At 40.8% G+C, this 22070-nt stretch overlaps 1 protein-coding gene across 1 annotated transcript in view; it reads left to right on the plus strand.

Annotated features, from left to right (window-relative positions):
* Positions 1-22070, plus strand: part of LOC102283914 (ATP-binding cassette sub-family C member 4-like) — a gene marked incomplete at its 5' end in the record, with an annotated part of 162023 nt that overhangs the window by 67050 nt on the left and 72903 nt on the right. The window contains 2 exon segments of the mRNA XM_070366897.1: positions 12741-12887; positions 15017-15096. Coding sequence (XP_070222998.1) covers positions 12741-12887; positions 15017-15096 — 227 coding nt within the window.

The following is a 22070-nucleotide window of genomic DNA, read 5'->3' on the forward strand; positions in this document are numbered from 1 at the left end:
ATGTTTTTCTCTGGGTATATGTCTAGAAGTGGGGCTCCTGGACTACCAGGGTCATATGGTAGTTCTATTTTTAGTTTGTAAGGAACCTCCGTACTGTTTTCCATAGTAGTTATATCAATTTACATTCCCACCATAGTGCAAGAGGGTTTCCTTCTCTCTACAGCCTTTCCAGCATTTATTGTAAGATTTTTTGCTGATGGCCATTCTGATTGGTGTGGTGATACCTCATTGTAGTTTTGATCTGCATTTCTCTAATAATTAGTGATATAGACTTTTTTTTTTTTTCATGTTGACCATCTGTATGTTTTCTTTGGAGAAATGTCTATTTATGTCTTCCACTCATTTTTTGATTGGATTTTTTTTTTTTATTGAGCTGCATAAGCTGTTTGTATATGTTGAAGGTTAACCCCTTGTCAGTTGCTTAGTTTGCAGTTATTTTCTCCCATTCTGAGGATTGTCTTTTCGTCTAATTTATGGTACCTATATATAATGGAATATTACTCAGCTACAAAAAAAGAATGAAATTAGCTGATTTGTAGAGACATGGGTGTACCTAGAGTCTGTTATACAGAGTGAAGTAAGTCAGAAAGAAAAGCAAAAAAAATAATGCATATATTAACACATATATGTGAACTCTAGAAAAATGGTACAGATGAACCTATTTGCAGGAATAGAGAGAGTGATGTAGAGAATGTGTGTGGAAACATGTCGGGGAGGTGTAGGAGATGAATGGACAGGTTAGGATTGACATATATACACTACCATAAACTAGATAGCTAGTGGGAACTTGCTGGATAGTACAGGGCACTCAGTACAGTGCTCTCTGAGGACACTGAGGGGTGGGATTGGTTGAGGGGGAGATATAGGAGGAGGGAATATATGTACATATTGCTGATTTACTTCCTTTACAGAAACTAACACAACATTGTAAAGCAAGTATATTCCAGTAAAAATAAATAAATAACAATGTTTCCACAGGAAACACTTGTATAAACTTTCTACAAAGAATGTGTTATATAAAAATCCACTCTTTGAAATTTGGTATTTATTTTATGAATCACTTGCTAAGAAATCTAAATACATTAGCTGTTTACCTTCTTAATTGGTGGACTATGGGGGCTTATTCTTTTTGCTTTGGCTCCAGCCCTTCATTCTTCCTGGAGTTATTTCTCCACTGATCTCCAGTAGCATATTGGGCACCTACTGACCTGGCGAGTTTCTCTTTCAGTATCCTATCATTTTGCCTTTTCATACAGTTCATGGGATTCTCAAGGCAAGAATATTGAAGTGGTTTGCCATTCCCTTCTCCAGCGCACACATTCTGTCAGATCTCTCCACCAATACCCTCCTGTTTTGGGTTGGAAGTGGTCAAACAAGAGATGGCAAGAATGAATGTTGACATTCTAGGAATCGGCGAACTGAAATGGACTGGAATGGGTGAATTTAACTCAGATGACCATTATATCTACTACTGCGGGCAGGAATACCTCAGAAGAAATGGAGTGGCCATCATGGTCAACAAAAGAGTCCAAAATGCAGTATTGGATGCAATCTCAAAAATGACAGAATGATCTCTGTTCGTTTCCAAGGCAAACCATTCAATATCACAGTAATCCAAGTCTGTGCCCCAACCAGTAATGCTGAAGAAGCTGAAGTTGAACGGTTCTATGAAGAACTACAAGACCTTGTAGAACTAACACCCAAAAAGATGTCCATTTCATTATAGGGGACTGGAATGCAAAAATAAGAAGTCAAGAAATACCTGGAGTAACAGGCAAATTTGGCCTTGGAATATGGAATGAAGCAGGGCAAAGACTAATAGAGTTTTGCCAAGAAAATGCACTGGTCATAACAAACACCCTCTTCCAACAACACAAGAGAAGACTCTACACATGGACATCACCAGATGGTCATCATCAAAATCAGATTGATTATATTCTTTGCAGCCAAAGATGGAGAAGCTCTATACAGTCAGCAAAAACAAGACCAGGAGCTGACTGTGGCTCAGACCATGAACTACTTATTGCCAAATTCAGACTTAAATTGAAGAAAGTAGGGAAAACCAGTAAGCCATTCAGATATGACATAAATCAAATCCCTTATGATTATACAGTAGAAGTGAGAAATAGATTTAAGGGACTAGATCTGATAGATAGAGTGCCTGATGAACTATGGAAAGAGGTTCGTGACATTGTACAGGAGACAGGGATCAAGACAATCCCCATGGAAAAGAAATGCAAAAAAGCAAATTGGCTGTCTGGGGAGGCCTTACAAGTAGCTGTGAAAAGAAGAGAAGTGAAAAGCAAAGGAGAAAAGGAAAGATATAAACATCTGAATGCAGAGTTCAAAGAATAGCAAGAAGAGATAAGAAAGCCTTCTTCAGCGATCAATGCAAAGAAATAGAGTAAAACCACAGAATGGGAAAGACTAGGGATTTCTTCAAGAAAATCAGAGATAGCGAAGGAACATTTCATGCAAAGATGGGCTCGGTAAAGGACAGAAATGGTATGGACCTAACAGAAGCAGAAGATATTAAGAAGAGGTGGCAAGAATACACAGAAAAACTGTACAAAAAAGATCTTCAGAACCCATATAATCACGATTGTGTGATCACTGACCTAGAGCCAGATATCCTGGAATGTGAAGTCAAGTGGGCCTTAGAAAGCATCACTATGAACAAAGCTAGTGGAGGTGATGGAATTCCAGTTGAGCTATTCCAAAGCCTGAAAGATGATGCTGTGAAAGTGCTGCACTCAATATGCCAGCAAATTGGGAAAACTCAGTAGTGGCCACAGGACTGGAAAAGGTCAGTTTTCCTTCCAATCCCAAAGAAAGGCAATGCCAAAGAATGCTCAAACTACCGCACAATTGCACTCATCTCACACGCTAGTAAAGTAATGCTCAAAATTCTCCAAGCCAGGCTTCAGCAATATGCGAACCATGAACTTCCTTATATTCAAGCTGGTTTTCGAAAAGGCAGAGGAACCAGAGATCAAATTACCAACATCTGCTGGATCATCGGAAAAGCAAGAGAGTTCCAAAAAGGCATCTATTTCTGCTTTATTGACTATGCCAAAGCCTTTGACTGTGGGGATCACAATAAACTGTGGAAAATTCTGAAAGAGATGGGAATACCAGACCACCTGATCTGCCTCTTGAGAAATTTGTATGCAGCTCAGGAAGCAACAGTTAGAACTGGATATGGAACAACAGACTGGTTCCAAATAGGAAAAGGACTATGTCAAGGCTGTATATTGTCACCCTATTTAATTAACTTATATGCAGAGTACATCATGAGAAACGCTGGACTGGAAGAAACATAAGCTGGAATCAAGATTGCCGGGAGAAATATCAATAACCTCAGATATGCATATGACACCACAGTTATGGCAGAAAGTGAAGAGGAACTAAAAAGCCTCTTGATGAGAGTGAAAGTGGAGAGTGAAAAAGTTGGCTTAAAGCTAAACATTCAGAAAATGAAGATCATGGCATCTGGTCCCATCAGGTCATGGCATCTGGTCCCATCAGTTCATGGGAAATAGATGGGGAAACAGTGGAAACAGTGTCAGACTTTATTTTCTTGGGCTCCAAAATCACTACAGATGGTGACTGCAGCCATGAAATTAAAAGACGCTTACTCCTTGGAAGGAAAGTTATGACCAACCTAGATAGCATATTCAAAAGCAGAGACATTACTTTGCCAACAAAGGTTCATCTAGTCAAGGCTATGGTTTTTCCTGTGGTCATGTATGGATGTGAGAGTTGGACTGTGAAGAAGGCTGAGCGCCGAAGAATTGATGCTTTTGTACTATGGTGTTGGAGAAGACTCTTGAGAGTCCCATGGCCTGCAAGGAGATCCAACCAGTCCATTCTGAAGGAGATCAGCCCTGGGGTTTCTTTGGAAGGAATGATGCTAAAGCTGAAACTCCAGGACTTTGGCCACCTTAGGCGAAGAGCTGACTCATTGGAAAAGACTCTGATGCTGGGAGGGATTGGGGGCAAGAGGAGAAGGGGACAACAGAGGATGAGATGGCTGGATGGCATCACTGACTCGATGGACGTGAGTCTGGGTGAACTCTGGGAGTTGGTGATGGACAGGGAGGCCTGGCGTGCTGCAATTCATGGGGTCGCAAAGAGTCGGACACGACTGAGCGACTGATCTGATCTGATGGGGGCTTAAAGGAAGAAGGAAAGGATTCTGTTATATATTCATATAGGGTAGTCGGCTAAGGCAAATGCTTCTTGATGGAATTCAGGAATCTGAGCAGGTTTCAGAGTTTAACACTGATGTGTCAGCTGAATGGAAAAACACTACGTGAAGGAATATTTATTATAAGGGTCATCACCCCTTTATTTACCATTGTGAGCTGAAGAGATGTTCAGAGGGCTATTTTCATTTTTATATGGATCAATTCAGTTCAGATCAGTTGCTCAGTCATGTCCGACTCATTGCTACCCCATGTACTGCAGCACACCAGGCTTCCCTGTCCATCACCAACTCCCAGAGTTTACTCAAACTCATGTTCATTGAATCAGTGATGCCATCCCACCATTTCATCCTCTGTTGTCCCCTTCTCCTCCTGCCCTCAATCTTTCCCAGCATCAGGGTCTTTTCAAATGAGTCAGCTCTTCGCATCAGGTGGCAAAAGTATTGGAGTTTCAGCTTCAATATCAGTCCTTTCAATGAACATTCCAGACTTATTTTCTTTAGGTTGGACTGGTTGGATCTCCTTGCAGTCCAAGGGACTCTCAAGAGTCTTCTCCAACATCATAGTTCCAAAGCATCAATTCTTTGGCACTCAGCTTTCTTTATGGTCCAACTGTCACATCCATACATTGGAAAAACCATAGCCTTGACTAGACGGACCTTTGTTGGCAAAGAATTATCTCTGCTTTTAAATATGCTGTCTATTTTGGTCATAACTTTCCTTCCAAGGAGTAAGCGTCTTTTAATTTCATGGCTGCAATCACCATCTGCAGTGATTTTTGGAGTCCTGAAAAATAATGTCTGTCACTGTTTCCCCATCTATTTGCCATGAACTGATGGGACCAGATACCTTGATCTTCGTTTTTCTGAATGTTGAGCTGTAAGCCAACTTTTTTCCTCTCCTCTTTCACTTTCATCAAGAGACTCTTTAGTTCTTCATTTCTACAATAAGGGTAATGTCATCTGCATATCTGAGGTTATTGATATTTCTCCAAGCAATCTTTATTCCAGCTTGTACTTCATCCAGCCCAGTGTTTCTCATGATGTACTCTGCATATAAATTAAATAAGCATGATGACAAAATGCAGCCTTGACATACTCCTTTTCCTATTTGGAACCAGTCTGCTGGTCCATGTCCAGTTCTAACTGTTGCTTCTGACCTGCATACAGATATTTCAAGAGGTAGGTCAGGTGGTTTGGTATTCCTGTCTCTTTCAGAATTTTCCACAGTTTATTGTGATCCACACAGTCAAAGGCTTTAGCATAGTCAATAAAGCAGAAATAGATTTTTTTTAATGGAATTCTCTTGCTTTCTTGATGATCCAGCAGATGTTGTCAATTTGATCTCTGGTTCCTCTGCCTTTTCTAAAGCCAGCTTGAACATCTAGAAGTTCACGGATCACATATTGCTGAAGCCTGGCTTGGAGAATTTTGAATATTTCTTTGCTAGTGTCTGAGATGAGAGCAAATGTGCAGTAGTTTGAGCATTCATTTCCTTTCTTTGGGATTGGAATGAAAACTGACCTTTTCCAGTCCTGTGGCCCCTACTGAGTTTTCCAAATTTGCTGACATATTGAGTGCAGCACTTTCACAGTATCATCTTTTAGATTTGAAATAGCTCAACTGGATTTCCATCACCTCCACTAGCTTTGTTCGTAGTGATGCTTACTAAGGCCCACTTGACTTCACATTCCAGGATATCTGCCTCTAGGTGAGTGATCACACCATCATGATTATCTGGGTCATGAAGATCTTTTTTGTACAGTTCTTCTGTGTCTTCTTGCCACCTCTTAATAATACCTTCTGCTTCTGTTAAGTCCATACCATTTCTGTCCTTTATTGAGCCCATCTTTGCATGAAATGTTCCCTTAGTATCTCTAATTTTCTTGAAGAGATCTCTAGTCTTTCCCATTCTATTGTTTTTCTCTATTTCTTTGCACTGATCACTGAGGAAGGCTTTCTTATCTCTCCTTGCTATTCTTTGGAACTCTGCATTTTAATGGGTATATCTTTCCTTTCTCCTTTGCTTTTTGCTTTTCTTCTTTTCACAGCTATTTGTAAGGCCTCCCCAGACAGCCATTTTGTTCTTTTGCATTTCTTTTTCTTGGGGAGGTCTTGCTCCTTGTCTACTGTACAATGTCACGAACCTCCATCCATAGTTCATCAAGCACTCTATCAGATCTAGTCCCCTAAATCTATTTCTCATTTCCACTATATAATCATAAGGGATTTGATTTAGGTCATACCTGAATGGTCTAGTGGTTTTCCCTACTTTCTTCAATTTAAGTCTGAATTTGGCAATAATGAATTCATGATCTGAGCCACAGTCAGCTCCCAGTCTTGTTTTTGCTGACTGTATAGAGCGTCTCCATCTTTGGCTGCAAAGAATATAATCAATCTGATTTTGATGTTGACCATCTGGTGATGTCCATGTGTAGAGTCTTCTCTTTTGTTTTTGGAAGAAGGTATTTGCTATGACCAGTGTATTCTCTTGGCAGAATGCCAAGAGCCTTTGCCCTGCTTCATCTGTACTCCAAGGCCAGATTTGCCTGTTACTCTGGGTGTTTCTTGACTTCCTAATTTTGCATTCCAGTTCCCTATAATGAGAAGGACATCTTTTTTTGGGTGTTAATTCTAGAAGGTCCTGGAGGTCTTCATAGAACTGTTCAACTTCAGCCTCTTCAGCGTTACTGGTCAGGGCATAGACTTGGATTACTGTGATACTGAATGGTTTGCCTTGGAAACGAACAGAGATCATTCTGTATTTTTTGAGATTGCATCCAAGTACTGCATTTCGGACTCTTTCATTGAATATGATGGCTACTCCATTTCTTCTAATGGATTCCTGTGCACAGTTGTAGATATAAAGTTCTTCTGAGTTACATTCACCCATTCCAGTACATTTTAGTTCGCTGATTCCTAAAATGTCAAATTTTAGGAATTCAATGGCATTCACTCTTGCCATCTACTGTTTCATCACTTCCAATTTGCCTGGATTCATGGACCTAACAGTCCAGGTTCCTTTGCAATGTTGCTGTTTACAGCATTGGACCTTGCTTCTATCACAAGTCACATCCACAACTGGGTGTTGTTTTTGCTTTGGCTCTGTCTCTTCATTCTTTCTGGAGTTATTTCTCCACTGTTCTCTAGTAGCATATTGGGTACCTACCAACCTGGGGAGTTCATCTTTCAGTGTCCTATCTTTTTGCCTTTTCATACTGTTCATGGGGTTCTCAAGGCTGGAATACTGAAGTGGTTTGTCATTCCCTTCTCCAGTGGACCACATTTGGTCAGAACTCTCCACCATGACCCATCAATCTTAGGTACTCTTACACGGCATGGCTCATAGTTTCATTGAGTTAGACAAGGCTGTGGTCCATGTAATTAGATTGGTTAGTTTTTGGTGATTGTGGCTTTCAGTTTGTCTGCCGCTTATGGAAGCTTCCTGATGGGAGAGACTGACTGAGGGAGATACTGGGTCCCATTCTGATGGGCAGGGCTATGCTCAGTAAATCTTTAATCCAATTTCTGTTGATGGGTGGAGCTGTGTTCCCTCCCTGCTACTTACCTTGGGCCAAACTATGGTGGAGGTAATAAAGATAAACTATGGTGGAGGTATGAAGACCTACAAGACCCTTTAGAAAGTGAAAATGAAAGTGAAGTTGCTCAGTCTGACTCTTTTCGACCCCATGGACTGCAGCATACCAGGCTCCTTTGTCCATTGGATTTTCCAGGCAATAGTACTGGAGTGGATTGCCATTTCCTTCTGCAGGGGATCTTCCTGACCCAGGGATTGAACCCGGGTCTCCCACATTGTAGACAGACGTTTTACCATCTGAGCCACCAGGAAAGTCCTGACCTTTTAGTACTATCACCCCAAAAATATGTCCTTTTCATTATATGGAACTGGAATGCAAAAGTAGGAAGTCAAGAAACACCTGGAGTAACAGGCAAATTTGACCTTGGAGTACAGAATGAAGCGGGGCAAAGGCTAATAGAGTTTTGCCAAGACAATGCACTGGTCGTAGCAAGCACCCTCTTTCAAAATACAAGAGAGGACTCTACACATGGACATCACCAGATGGTCAACACTGAAATCAGATTGATTATATTCTTTGCAGCCAAAGATGGAGAAGCTCTATACAGTCAGCAAAAACAAGACCAGGAGCTGACTGTGGCTCAGATCGTGAACTCCTTATTGCCAAATTCAGACTTAAGTTGAAGAAAGTAGGGAAAAACACTAGACCATTCAGGTGTGACCTAAATCAAATCCCTTATGATTATACAGTGGAAGTGAGAAATAGATTTAAGGGACTAGATCTAATAGAGTGCCTGATGAGCTATGTTCGGAGGTTTATGACATTGTAAAGAAGACAGGGATCAAGACCATCCCCAAGAAAAAGAAATGCAAAAAGGCAAAATGGCTGTCTGGGGAGGCCTTACAAATAGCTGTGAAAAGAAGAGAAGCAAAAAGCAAAGGCGAAAAGGAAAGATATAAGCATCAGAATGCAGAGTTCCAAAGAATAGCAAGGAGAGATAAGAAAACCTTCCTCAGCAATCAATGCAAAGAAATGGGGGAAAACAACAGAATGGTAAAGACTAGAGATCTCTTCAAGAAAATTAGAGATACCAAGGGAATATTTCATGCAAAGATGGGCTTGATAAAGGACAGAAATGGTATGGACCTAACAGAAGCAGAAGACATTAAGAAGAGGTGGCAAGAATACACCTGCAGCTGCTGCTGCTAAGTCAGTTCACTCGTGTCCGACTCTATGCAACCCCATAGATGGCAGCCCACCAGGCTCCCCCATCCCTGGGATTCTCCAGGCAAGAGCACTGGAGTGGGTTGCCATTTCCTTCTCCAATGCATGAGAACTGTACAAAAAAGAGCTTCACGACCCAGATAATCACGATGGTGTGATCACTCACCTAGAGGCAGACATCCTGGAATGTGAAGTCAAGTGGGCCTTAGAAAGCAGGACTATGAACAAAGCTAGTGGAGGTGATGGAAATCCAGTTGAACTATTTCAAATCCTGAAAGATGATGCTGTGAAAGTGCTGCACTCAATATGCCAGCAAATTTGGAAAACTCAGCAGTGGCCACAGGACTGGAAAAGGTCAGTTTTCCTTCCAATCCCAAAGAAAGGCAATGCCAAAGAATGCTCAAACTATCGCACAGTTGCACTCATCTCACACGCTAGTAAAGTAATGCTCAAAATTCTCCAAGCCAGGCTTCAGCAATATGTGAACTGTGAACATCCAGATGTTCAAGCTGGTTTTAGAAAAGGCAGAGGTACCAGAGATCAAATTACCAACATGTGCTGGATCATCAAAAATGCAAGAGAGTTCCAGAAAAAAATATCTATTTCTGCTTTATTGACTATGCCAAGCCTTTGACTATGTGGATCACAATAAACTGTGGAAAATTCTGAAAGAGATGGGAATACCAGGCCACCTGACCTGCCTCTTGAGACACCTATATGCAGGTCAGGAAGCAACAGCTTGAACAGGACATGGAACAGCAGACTGGTTCCAAATAGAAAAAAGAGTATGTTGAGGCTGTAACTTGTCACCCTGCTTATTTACCTTATACACAGTGTACATCATGAGAAATGCTGAGCTGGAAGAAGCACAAGCTGGAATAAAGATTGCTTGGAGAAATATCAATAACCTCGGATATACAGATGACACCACCCTTATGGCAGAAAGTGAAGAGAAAAGCCTCTTGATGAAAGTGAAATTGGAGAGTGAAAAAGTTGGCTTAAAGCTCAAAATTCAGATAACGAAGATCATGGTATCTGGTCCCATCACTTCATGGGAAACAGATGGGCAAGCAGTGGAAACAGTGTCAGACTTTATTTTTGGGGGCTCCCAAATCACTGCGGATTGTGATTGGAGCCATGAAATTAAAAGACACTTACTCCTTGGAAGGAAAGTTATGACCAACCTAGACAGCATATTCAAAAGCAGAGATATTATTTTGCCAACAAAGGTCTGTCTAGTCAAGGCTATGGTTTTCCAGTAGTCATGTATGGATGTGATAATTAGACTGTGAAGAAAGCTGAGCACTGTAGAATTGATGCTTTTGAACTGTGGTGCTGGAGAAGACTCTTGAGAGTCCCTTGGACTGCAAGGAGATCCAAACAGTCCATCCTAATGGAGATCCATCCTGGGTGTTCATTGGAAGGACTGATACTAAAGCTGAACCTCCAATCCTTTGGCCACCTCATACGAAGAGTTGACTCATTGGAAAATAACCTGATGCTGGGAGGGATTGGGGGCAGGAGGAGAGGGGGACGACAGAAGATAAGATGTTTGGATATCATTACCGACTTGATGGACATGAGTTTGAGTGAACTCCAGGAGTTGGTGATGGACAGGGAGGCCTGGCGTGCTGTGATTCATGGGGTCGCATAGAGTCAGACACGACTGAGCGAATGAACTGAACTGAACTGAATATAATGGTGACTTCCCTCAAAAGATCCCATGCATTTAATGCTACACACCGTGCCCCTAACCCTGCTACAGGCCACTACTGACCCACACCTTCACTGGAAGCTCCTGGACACCCATTGGCAAGTCTCCTGTGGGATCACTGTTCCTTCCTCCTTGGTCCTGGTGCACAAGGTTCTGTTGTGCCCTCCAAGAGTCTATTTCCCAGTCCTATGTAAGTTCTGCCAGCTCTATGGTGGGATTAATGGCGACCTCCTCCAAGAGGACTTATGCCATACCCACACCCAGAGCCCCTGTCCCTGCGGCAGACCACTGCCAACTCGATACCTCCACAGGAGATGCTCAAACACAGTTCTCGCCAGTCTCTGTGGGGACTCTGGGTCCTGGTGCATACAAGGTTCATTTGAGCCCTCTGAGCATCTCTGGCGGGAATGGGGTTTGATTCTAAGTGTGAATTCACCCCTTCTACCATCTTTCTGGGGCTGCTCCTTTACCCTTAGACATGGGGTATCTCCTCACAGCTGCTCCAGTGCCTACCGTCTTACTAGGCTTTCTCTGACCTTGGATGTGGGGTATCTCCTCATGGCTGCTCCTTCTGACTTTGGATGTGGTTTTATATGCATAGTGATGCTCATTTATCATTGATAAAAAAATTAAATGATAGTATTTATTTACAAATGCTTTGTGTTTCCTTAAAACACTTAGTGAGAGGTTAGTTGCTTGTTTAGATTATCTGTAAATTATTATTTAGGTTATAATTATCTCTTGTCAAAATATAATAGTTTCTTGCTATTTCTTGAATAGCAATAGTTTGCAAACTAATTGTTAGTTGCAAACAATTAAGTTGTCTGTTTGCAACTTAATATGGTCCTTCCGTACTCTTTAAAACTACTTGGACCTAGAAATTACTATGTTATTTTTTAATTTGTTTTATTTGTATTAATTTTCACTGGAGTATAGTTGCTTTACAGTGTCGTGTGAGATTTTGCTGTACGACAAAGTGCCATCAGTCATATGTACAGTACACATATATCCCCCTTTTTTTTATTTCCTTCTCATTTAGGTCACTACTGAGTAGAATTTTCTGTGCTATAAAAGTAGGTTCTCAAGTAGCTACTTTACATAGAAGTAAATTTTCATGTAAATTTACTGTTTACAAGGAAATGGTAAGTCATTTCTCCTGTTCCTCTTCTTTCTCACGCTGATATCTAAAACTGAGGTATGCTTTGATTGTGGAATATGTAACTAGTGGGATTTGAAATGTGGCAAAGAGAAGAAGATCAACTATTTTTCATAATTATCTTTCTTTTGTTTTTAAAAAGTGTTTAAATAACTAAAGTTTTTTGGTTTTTTTATTTAAAGTTTTATTTATTTTTGGCTATGCTGGGTCTTCATCGCTGTGTGGACTTTCTCTAGTTGCCAAGGGCAGAGTCTATTCTCTAATTGTGATGCACACGTTTCTCATTGCATGGCTTCTCTTGTTTCAGAGCATGGGCTCTAGGGTGTGCGGACTTCAGTAGATGCAGCCAGTGGGCTTTAGTAGTTGTGGTTCCTAGGCTCTAGAGCACGAGCTCAATAGTTATGGAGCACAGGCTAAGCTGTTCTGAGACATGTGAGATCCACCTGGGTCAGGGATCAAACCCATGTCTCCTGCATTGGCAGATGGACTCTCCAACACTGAACTACCAAGGGAGCCCTGTAATTATCTTTCTTGTGAGTTTTTATTAGAACTTGTAAGTGAATTAGGAAAGCCTAGAATGAAACTAATTTATATAAGACTCTTCCCCACTGTGTTGTTTCTATTTAGTGAGAGGAAAATAGTGATTTTCATATTCTTCTTTATAAATGTATTTTGTGACAGCATCAAGTTCTTATACAACCCATTTCATATGTATATTTACATATATATATATATACATTTATATATACAAATTTATTCTATAGTCTACATGTATAAATTTTTATATAAATCTTATTTATAGAATAAAATACACAATATCTTTATAAACTGTCTTCCATGCTTTAACATCATTGAGGATAAGGCAGAGATCTTGTGCTAAGTGATGTTTCTTTATTTCAGGTTTAACTTTTTCTACCATCCTTTTTGGCATCACAAGGTCTCTGTTGATATTCTACGTCCTTGTTAACGCTTCACAAACTTTGCACAACAAAATTTTGTCATCCATTTTGAGAGCTCCAGTATTGTTCTTCTATAGAAATCCAATAGGTAAGTCAGACACCAGGTTTCTCAGTGAATATGTCTTGTTAACACATTTAATTCCTGATTACATTTGATATTTGAAAATGGAAGAGATGCTTAGAAGAAAATCACCATTCATTTTCTATGAAAAGCTTCACTGATATTCTTTCCTACCAGAGAAAATCTGAATAGGAGTATGTAACCTTTTATTCCAGTTTATGTGTGTCTGTAAAGATAAATGAATGTTTAATTTGCAGGATGATTCATGAATCCATTTGTAAGACATACGAAGCACCCAAGATATGATGCAAATGTGTTGAAATATTTTTGACTAGTTGTTGAAATGTTCCTGTGTTAATAATGTTAAGCTAACTAGGAAGGACCTTCTTCCAGGAACATCTCTATAGGAGACAGGCTGTGTGTTTCTCTTTTTCATTGCTCATCCATTTCTGGGATCACAGAGGTCTGACATGTGCTCATATATTGAGGTTTACCTAAATGGTAATGGAAAATTGATTAAAACACAAGATCAGTTAAATGTATACATCATCTTCAATAAAGTCAACTCTCTAGTTTTATAATGGACTTTTGGTTACATTTAAGAGGTCTTGTGGTACATAGCAGGTGGATCTTCAGCATTAAGTAAGAGTGTCCCTGATGGTTTTCCAGTGGTTGCTTCCTCTACTTTGAGGCCTTTAACCTGTATTGCTTCAGGAGACAGCCTCCTGACATGGGTTTCTGTGAAGAGTCAGTTATTTAGTGAACATGCCCACTCTGTTCAGTTGGTTGTACTTGTGCTGAGGCCCAGGGTGGCTTTGTTTTCTCACAGGATGATTGACAGGACCTGTTGAGGCAGGGATGTAACTGGAAAGAGGACAAGTGTAGGTTCGGCCTGGTCATCAACTAGGCATGTGACTGAGGCCAAAGCAGGTAGATTCTACTGGCCAGGAAAATCTCCAGGCAGGATGCTGTCATGGTCTTAAGTGTGGACTCTGGTACCAACTGGCTGGGTTCAGTCCTGTTGCTAGTTACTAATAGTAATAGTTATAGTTATGTTAACACTTCTGTGCTAGTTATTTAATTTCTCTGTGTCTTGATTTTCTTACCTGTAAAATGAGGATACTGTTCATACACTTACCAATATCTTGGTATTGTGGGCATTAAGCAGGTTAATAATTCACAGCACTTAGCACATGGGCAGTGCCTAATGAACCTCAGTGAGGATGACGACATGGTGTCTGGGAAGTTCTCTCCTGTGAAATGGGAATAGCCACTGCCCTTTCTGTTCCACAAGACTGTTGTGAGGATTAAATTAGAATGTTGGGGCAGCATCTTGTGTAGATTTATTCAGCACATGTTGTTTAGTCCAGGCAGTGAGCAGAGCACAGGATGGTAAACTACAGAGGCCCACACAGATCTCATCTTATTATGAAGCCAGGGTGAGGAAGGGATTGGAGGAGTCCATGCTATTATGGGTGTGAAGTTGCTCCACTTTGCCTGTTAATGTGAAAACTATAGTCACAACGTTGGGAGCATTAAGTGGGACTGAATTTCTGTTCTCACAGCCTCTGAATGTTCATGATCACAGTTAACCAGGCTGTTTATATTCGAGACCTGTAGGCTTCTCCAGATGCTGACTTACTTATTATTCAAGGATTTGGGATCAAGTTTAAATCCTGAAGGCCACTAATCTTAGAGCAGTCAGCACACTAATATTTATCTTGTGTCCCCCTCCTTTAGCTCTTAGCACAACTTCATTCCTTTAAGAAAATAGAAGCCCAAATAAGTATTGCAAAGATAGGCCTGCTTTGCCCAAAAGGCTTAGGGGCTGTAAATTGCTTACTCTTTTAGTGGTATATTAAATTGAACTCTTTTTTTTATTTTTTTTTTTTTACTTTACAATATTGTATTGGTTTTGCCATACATAAACATGCATCCTCCACAGGTGTACACGTGTTCCTATCTTTTATTTTCAAAAGTGGAATTTGTAATGTCCCCTGCATTGGCAAGCAGATTCTTATCCACTGTATCATCAGGGAAGTCCCTAAATACTTTTAAATGTGCTTTAAAAATATTGTTTTGATTTGTGCACGTATTATTTCTCTTAAAGCTCCTATATGAGGAAATTAGTATTTTCTTGTATCCTGTTCTTGCAGGAAGGATTTTAAATCGCTTCTCGAAAGACATTGGGCATATGGATGACTCACTGCCCCTGATATTTCAAGATTTCATCCAGGTAATGTACCAGTCCTGTCAGAGTTCTCACAGGGAAGAGCAAAGTGCCTGTTTCTCAAGGCCTTCTCACAGGGGCTGAGGGTGGGCTTTCAGCCTGGTGATGTGCCCTGTTATCTTCAGTAAAGATTATATTTGTGAGAGAGAGGTGCAGCTGTCATTGGGAGGCTGAGCTAACATGAGTAACACCTGGGCCAGGAGTGGCTACCCAGTCACGTCAAGGTTGGTCTGAAGCAGCGACAGGCTGGCTAAGTGGTTCTCCCTCTGCCTTCCAGATGTCTGGTGTGGATTCCCTTATTGTGAGCACATTTCATAACAGAGAAAAAAATCACCTCTCATGGAAAGATAGCCTAGATGAACTAAATTATGCATTGTATTGGGCTTCCCAGGTGGCTCAGTGTTAAAGAATTCACTTGCCAATGCAGGAGACACAAGAGACAAGAGTTCAATCCTTGGGTCAAGAAGATCCTCTGGAGAAGGAAATGGCAATCCACTCCAGTATTCTTGCCTGGAAAATTCCATGGGCAGAGGAGCCTGGCGGGCTATAGTCCATGGGGTTGCAAAGAGTCAGACATGCACAATGCATTGTATTACCACAGAGGACAAATATTTACTGCACTATTTTATTTGGGTAAAGCCAGTTGTGGTTACTTACAAAGAAAATATTGGTAAAAATAAGCTGAAAATAATACTTTAACAAGGAAAAGGTTGTTGTTTAATTGCTAAATTGTGTCTGACTCTTTTGTGACCCCATGGACTATAGCCTGCGAGGTTCTTCTGTCCATGGGATTTCTAAGGCAAGAATACTTGAGTGGGTTGCAATTACCTTGTCCAGGGGGTCTTCCTGACCCAGGGATTAAACCTGTGTCTCCTGCATTGGCAGGCAGATTCTTTACCACTGAGCCACCTGGGAAGTCGAACAAGGGCAATAGAGAGCAGTTATTAAAGATACAAAGCCTTTAAGCCAGTAATTTGATTCCAGGATCAAAGTCATTTCAGAAAATATCTTTTGTTTTGTAGGCAGTTATTCTTTTCACAGGTTGGTTGCTCTGTCTTAAGGTGTCTTAAAACAAGAGAGGGAGAGAGAGAAAGATCTACAGGAATACCTTCTATCGAGTCTTTCTTTTGTCTGTAAACTTGAGGTTCTAAAGAATGATGTAGGGTCATCTCTGCTCTCATCTCCTCATTCAGTATCATTGCTCATGTGGGGTGTATTTTTCTGTTATTTAATTCTGTCTACTTTTCAGTTATTTAGTCTGTGGGGAATTTTCTTTTTCTTCTCAGGTGTTAATTTTGGAAATGAAACGCATTGTCAAAAGCTGCACACAGAAATGCAGCAGACATCTGACTGCAGACAGTGTAGCCTGTGGGCATGGCTTCAACTGTTATCAGTGTGAACTATGCTGAGATTCAGAGGCAGAGGACTTTTACTGCAAAGATGTCTGATATTTTTTTCTCTTCTGCAAACTTATTTTATAAATGTGCCCTTCTGGGTTTAACTATGTAATTTATCCCCAGAAACAATTTTTGTTTGAAAACAGTGTCACATTTTAACAGTGATTGTGAATTACTTTGAAAATATTTTGTGAATGGTTGTTTCTTTGCTATGGTAAGGTGGGCTAACTTGGGTTTATGCCATGTGCTTACTAGCACATGGTTAGTTAGTGGTCATAGATTGTCACATATTTTTGCATGATATATAGAGGGACAGGGACAGATGCTACCTGATTTGAGTAGGAAGCATTCTCATTAAAGAGGAGGGAAAATTCCAGTCTCCCTGATTTCCAATCCCAGCTCTGCCACTTGTAGTTCAACTATCTTGAAGGTGAAGGTGGAGGTGTCCTGTAGGTCATTGGAAGTAAGAGTTTGGTGTTTGAGGGAAAGACCTGGGATGAGCAGGGAGCCTGTGTACCCTTCACTGAGCAGGTAGTAGCTGAATCTGTGAAGATGACAAGACTGCCCAGAGAGAGGGAAGCATTTTTAGGGGCCAATATAAGAAGACTCGATATCAGAGAAAAAGCAGAGAGAGAAGGGGAGGAGAGGAGACACACAGTGAACAGCAAGAGAGAAAGAAGGAAGTAGGTTGGGGAATCAAGGAAGGACAGATCTGCTCAGTGCAAACAAGAAGGTGAGTCTGTGAAAACTTGTTGGTTGATTTGGAATCAGGAGGTGTTGGTGACCTGAGAAGCAGGTTTCAGATGTGAGGAGGACAGAGTGCAAAGGGCTGAAAATCCAAGAGGTATGGAGGGAGTTGAGGTGAAGACTGGCTACTCCTGGAAGGAGTTTGAATGAAGTAGGAGACAGGTCCATTTGGAATGTAGGGTCTGAGGAGGTATTGCTGGTTTTTGGGGTGTACAGTTTGTGAGTTGCATGTGTGTGTGAGGTGGTGGGTGGTATTTCCCTCTCTCCCTCCTTCCCTTCAACAAACAGCACTTAGAGTTGAGGTCCTGAAGAACAGGGGTGAGCCAGACCCCTCCCGTCATGGGTGGTCTCCTGCAGCCTCCCTTCGGGAGGGAGACATCCAGAGATTCACCCCTTGCTGCCTTTGGAATCCTAATTGTGGGAGCTCTGTGGAGGAAGTCCTGGAAGGCAAAGTGGACGTGGGGGCTGGAGGCAGTTACGGAGCTTGGTCCAGGAGGTGGGCGGAGCTTTCAGGAGGTGACCTTTGATCCTGAATGAAAAGAAAAGGCTGCTGTGGATGTTGGGACTGGAGGTGCTGCTGGAAACAGGTTTCCTATGTGGGAACCAGTCTTTCTTCCCCATCACCAACTGAGAGGAGGGAAGGGAAGGGGCTGGAAGGGGGTTATTCAGTTTTGTTTTAAAAGAAATACTTTGTGCCAATTGTTTTCAACTCATTTTTGATGATTCTGCTTATCCTTGGTGTATTTTATAAACCTTGGAAGATTCTTGATCATTTTTATTACTTCTAAAGTGTTTATTTCATGTACTTTTCCTCATTTAATTCCTTCTCATTCTCTTAAACGATATATCAGATAATTTATTTAATATTTTGTAATAGTGATGCCAAGTGTGGCTAAGGGAAACCCTGGGTTCTGAGTAGTGGTCCACACTGCAGGACAGTCCATCTACTCAGACGATGTCACTCAGAGACCACATCCCAACAGAGGGCAATCATGAGTTTGTGCACCATCCTGTACACTGACTCTATCAAAGGAGTTGCCTGTTTGGTCACATTATAGTTGTTGGGCAAATTGGAGCTGTTCACCATTTCAAAAAGGATGAAGGAAAAGCAGCATAAAAAAATCAATTTATGTAGTGTGATTCCACCTGATAATCATTTATGATGTCAACAACTTTAAAGAACAGTTGCATGGGAAGCCCTGAAGTCTCCCTTTCCAAGCTTGAATCCCAGCTCTCCCTCTTCCTGTCTCTGCCACACAAAGCCAGTCTCCTCTAAGTAAAATAGAGAAAATAATACCAACTCCATAAAAGTTGTGGAAAGGCAAAATGAAGTTGTTTTAATATTATTCTTTTCATAACATCTGAATGCATGTTGAGCACTAAGTAATGGGTATTTTTAAAACACCATATGTATTTTTAAGTGAGAAAAGTTGTCTGATGACACTGGCATTATGCTGTATTTAATTTATTGTCAGACACAGTTTCCAGGCATAAATATCATCTCATGAGTTTGTATTACAGAGATTCTAGGTTTGTAATTCTTGAAGACTTTAAGGGACACTTTCTTATGTAGACTCATAGAATAAACACCAGTTGTTTTCAAAACTGACCATTGGGCACTAAATATTTCAAATTAACATAATTTTCATACAGTTTTCCAAAGTCCCAAATTACATTGAGTAAAGAGTCTCAATTATGCACTGCTTTTGTCATTGAAATCATCACCTCCAAGAAGTCTTCCTACAAATAAGACAAGTGAAAATGAAGGTAAGATGTGGAAGTTAAATTTAGATATCGCCAACTCAATGGACACGAGTTTGAACAAGCTCCAGGAGATGATTAAGAACAGGGAAACCTGTCATGCTAAACTCCATAGGGTCACAAAGAGTTGGACACGACTGAGTGACTGAACAACAGTAATGCCAAAGAGAAGTAGGCCCCAAGGAGAGGGGAGCTAACAAGTTATTCAGAAGTTGTTTTGCTCTTATGCATATACTTTAATCTTTAGGAAGCCCAAAGATTTTTATCTTAGCGTATTTAATGCAATAAATATTTGGACCAGAAAAAATAAATAAATTTAGGCATTTTAATTATCCTTCAATTAAAAATAAATACATTTTAAAATATCAAAAAAATCACTTATTAAATTAAAAAAAGAGGGGCTTCTCTGAGCATCAGAAGTTGCATGCAGCAGCCCTCAGCAAAATGCTTTAATTTATTGAGGAAAACCAAATTGCAAAACCTTTCTTCCTCACACACCCCTCATTCAGGAAGAGAAAACAACAACAACAATCAACAGCTTGGCCGAGCTTAAGTGACTGAATTCTCATTTCCTTTCCCCTTTATGGATCACAGCCTTGTCCTGGTGAAGGGTTGTGTAACTCAATGAAACTATGAGTCATACCATTCAGGGCCACCCAAGACAGGTCATAGTGGAGAGTTCTGACAAAACATGGTCCACTTGAGGAGGAAATGATAATCCACTCCAGTATCCTTGCTGTGAGAGCCCCGTGAACTGTATGAAAAGGCAAAAATATATGACACTGGAAGATGAGCCCTCCAAGTTGGAAGGTATCCAATATGTTACTGGGGAAGAGCAGAGGGCAATTGCTAACAGCTCCAGAAAGAATGAAGCAGCTGGGCTGAAGTGGAAATGACACTCAGTTGTGGATGTGTCTGTTGGTAAAAGTAAAGTCCAATGCTGTAAAGAATGATATTGCATAGGGACCTGGAATGTTAGGTCCATAAATCAATGTAAATTGAATGTGGTCAAGCAGGAGATGACAAGAGTGAATATTGGCATCTTAGGAATCAGTGAACTAAAACGGACAGGAATGGGCGAATTTAATTCAGATGACCATTGTATCTATTTCTGTGGGCAAGAATCCCTTAGAAGAAACAGAGAAGCTGTCATAGTTAACAAAAGAGTCTGAAATGAAGTCCTTGGGTACAAACTCAAAAACGACAGAATGATCTCAGTTCTCTTCCAAGGCAAACCATTCAACATCACAGTATTACAAGTCTATGCCCCAACTACTAATGCTAAAGAAGCTGAAGTTGACTGGTTCTATGAAGATCTACAATACTTTCTAGATCTAATACCAAAAAAAGATGTCCTTTTCATCATAAAGAATTGTAATGCAAAAGTAGGAAATCAAGAGATACCTGGAGTAACAGGCAAGTCTGGCTTTTGGAGTACAAAATGAAGCAGGGCATAGGCTAACCGAGTTTTGTCAAGAGAACACATTGGTCATAGCAAACACCCTCTTCCAAGCAACACAAGGGACAGTTCTACGCAAGGACATCACCAAATGATCAACACCAAAATCAGATTGATTCTGTCCTTTTCAGATGAAAATGGAGAAGCTCTAATCAGTCAGCAAGAACAAGACCTGGAGCTGACTATGGCTCCGATCATCAATTCCTTATTGCAAAATTTAGGCTTAAATGAAGAGAGTAGGGAAAACCACTAGGCCATTCAGGTTTGACCTAAGTCAAATCTCTTATGGTTATACAATGGAGGTGATGAATAGATTCGAGGAATTAGATCTGGTAGACAGAGTGCCTGAAAAACTATGAACAGAATGAACCGCTGCTGTTGCCATTTAGTCACTTAGTTGCGTTCGACTCTTTGTGACCCCATGGACTGCAGTGCTCCAGGCTCCTCTGTCCATGGGATTTCCCAGGCAAGAATACTGGAGTGGGTTGCCATTTCCTTCTCCAGAGGATCTTCCTGATCCAGTGATCAAACCCACATCTCCTGCATTAGCAGGCAGATTCTTTACTACTGAGCCACCAGGGAAGCCCAGTGAGCACTGTTAAGATCTTTTAATGATCATTCTGCTCTCTGAACTGAACAGGCTGTTATTCCCTAAATAGCTGGGAATATAGAACTGGCCCCCTCATGGGAGAGACCAGATAGAAACACAAGAAACCCAACAGGGTTAGAAAATGCAGACAGAAGGGGAAATATATGATGTGTGATACAGTATCTATGTGTGATACAGTATCTGTATGTGATACAGTATCAGGCAGAAGTTATAAGAAAAGACTTAGGGTCATAATGACTGAATTGTTTTAATTTGGGCAAATCAATAAGCCTCTCTGAGTATCAGTTTCCTGCTTTGCAAATGGAGAGGATAATCTCTCCTCATATTGATGTGAGAATGAGATTATATAAAGCCTGTGAAATACTTGAGATTTGGACTCATGACAAGTCTTATGAAGTGTCATCCATTATTGGTATTTGGAAGCATGGCAAAACCATTACTTCTTTGTTTTTTGGCTAGATCTAGAGAATTGTGGATCTCTGTGTTATGAGAAAACTGGTCATCAGTTCAGTTCAGTCACTCAGTCGTGTCCGACTCTTTGCGACCCCATGAATCACAGTACGTCAGGCCTCCCTGTCCATCACCAACTCCCGGAGTTCACTCAAACTCACGTCCATTGAGTTAGTGAGGCCATCCAACCATCTCATCCTCTGTTGTCCCCTTCTCCTCCTGCCCCCAATCCCTCCCAGCATCAGAGTCTTTTCCAATGAGTCAACTCTTTGCATGAGGTGGCCAAAGTACTGGAGTTTCAGCTTTAGCATCATTCCTTCCAAAGAAATCCTGTAGCCTCTAGCAATAAAGCAAAGTCTTATTTTTCAAGTTTTTTGGTTGGTCAGACTTTTAAACAAAACCATTAACATTTTCACAAGCATTATTTTCTTTTCTTTGCTGCTTTTTTATATATTTCACTTACAAATCATTTAGAAATCAGTGTGGCTTGTCATAAACAGCTGCTCACAACACAGCATCCTTTTGGAGGATGAAAGATGCTCATGGGACTTCCTTC

The sequence above is a fragment of the Bos mutus genome, unplaced genomic scaffold (assembly GCF_027580195.1).
Source record: "Bos mutus isolate GX-2022 unplaced genomic scaffold, NWIPB_WYAK_1.1 CTG242, whole genome shotgun sequence".
Classification (NCBI taxonomy): domain Eukaryota; kingdom Metazoa; phylum Chordata; class Mammalia; order Artiodactyla; family Bovidae; genus Bos; species Bos mutus.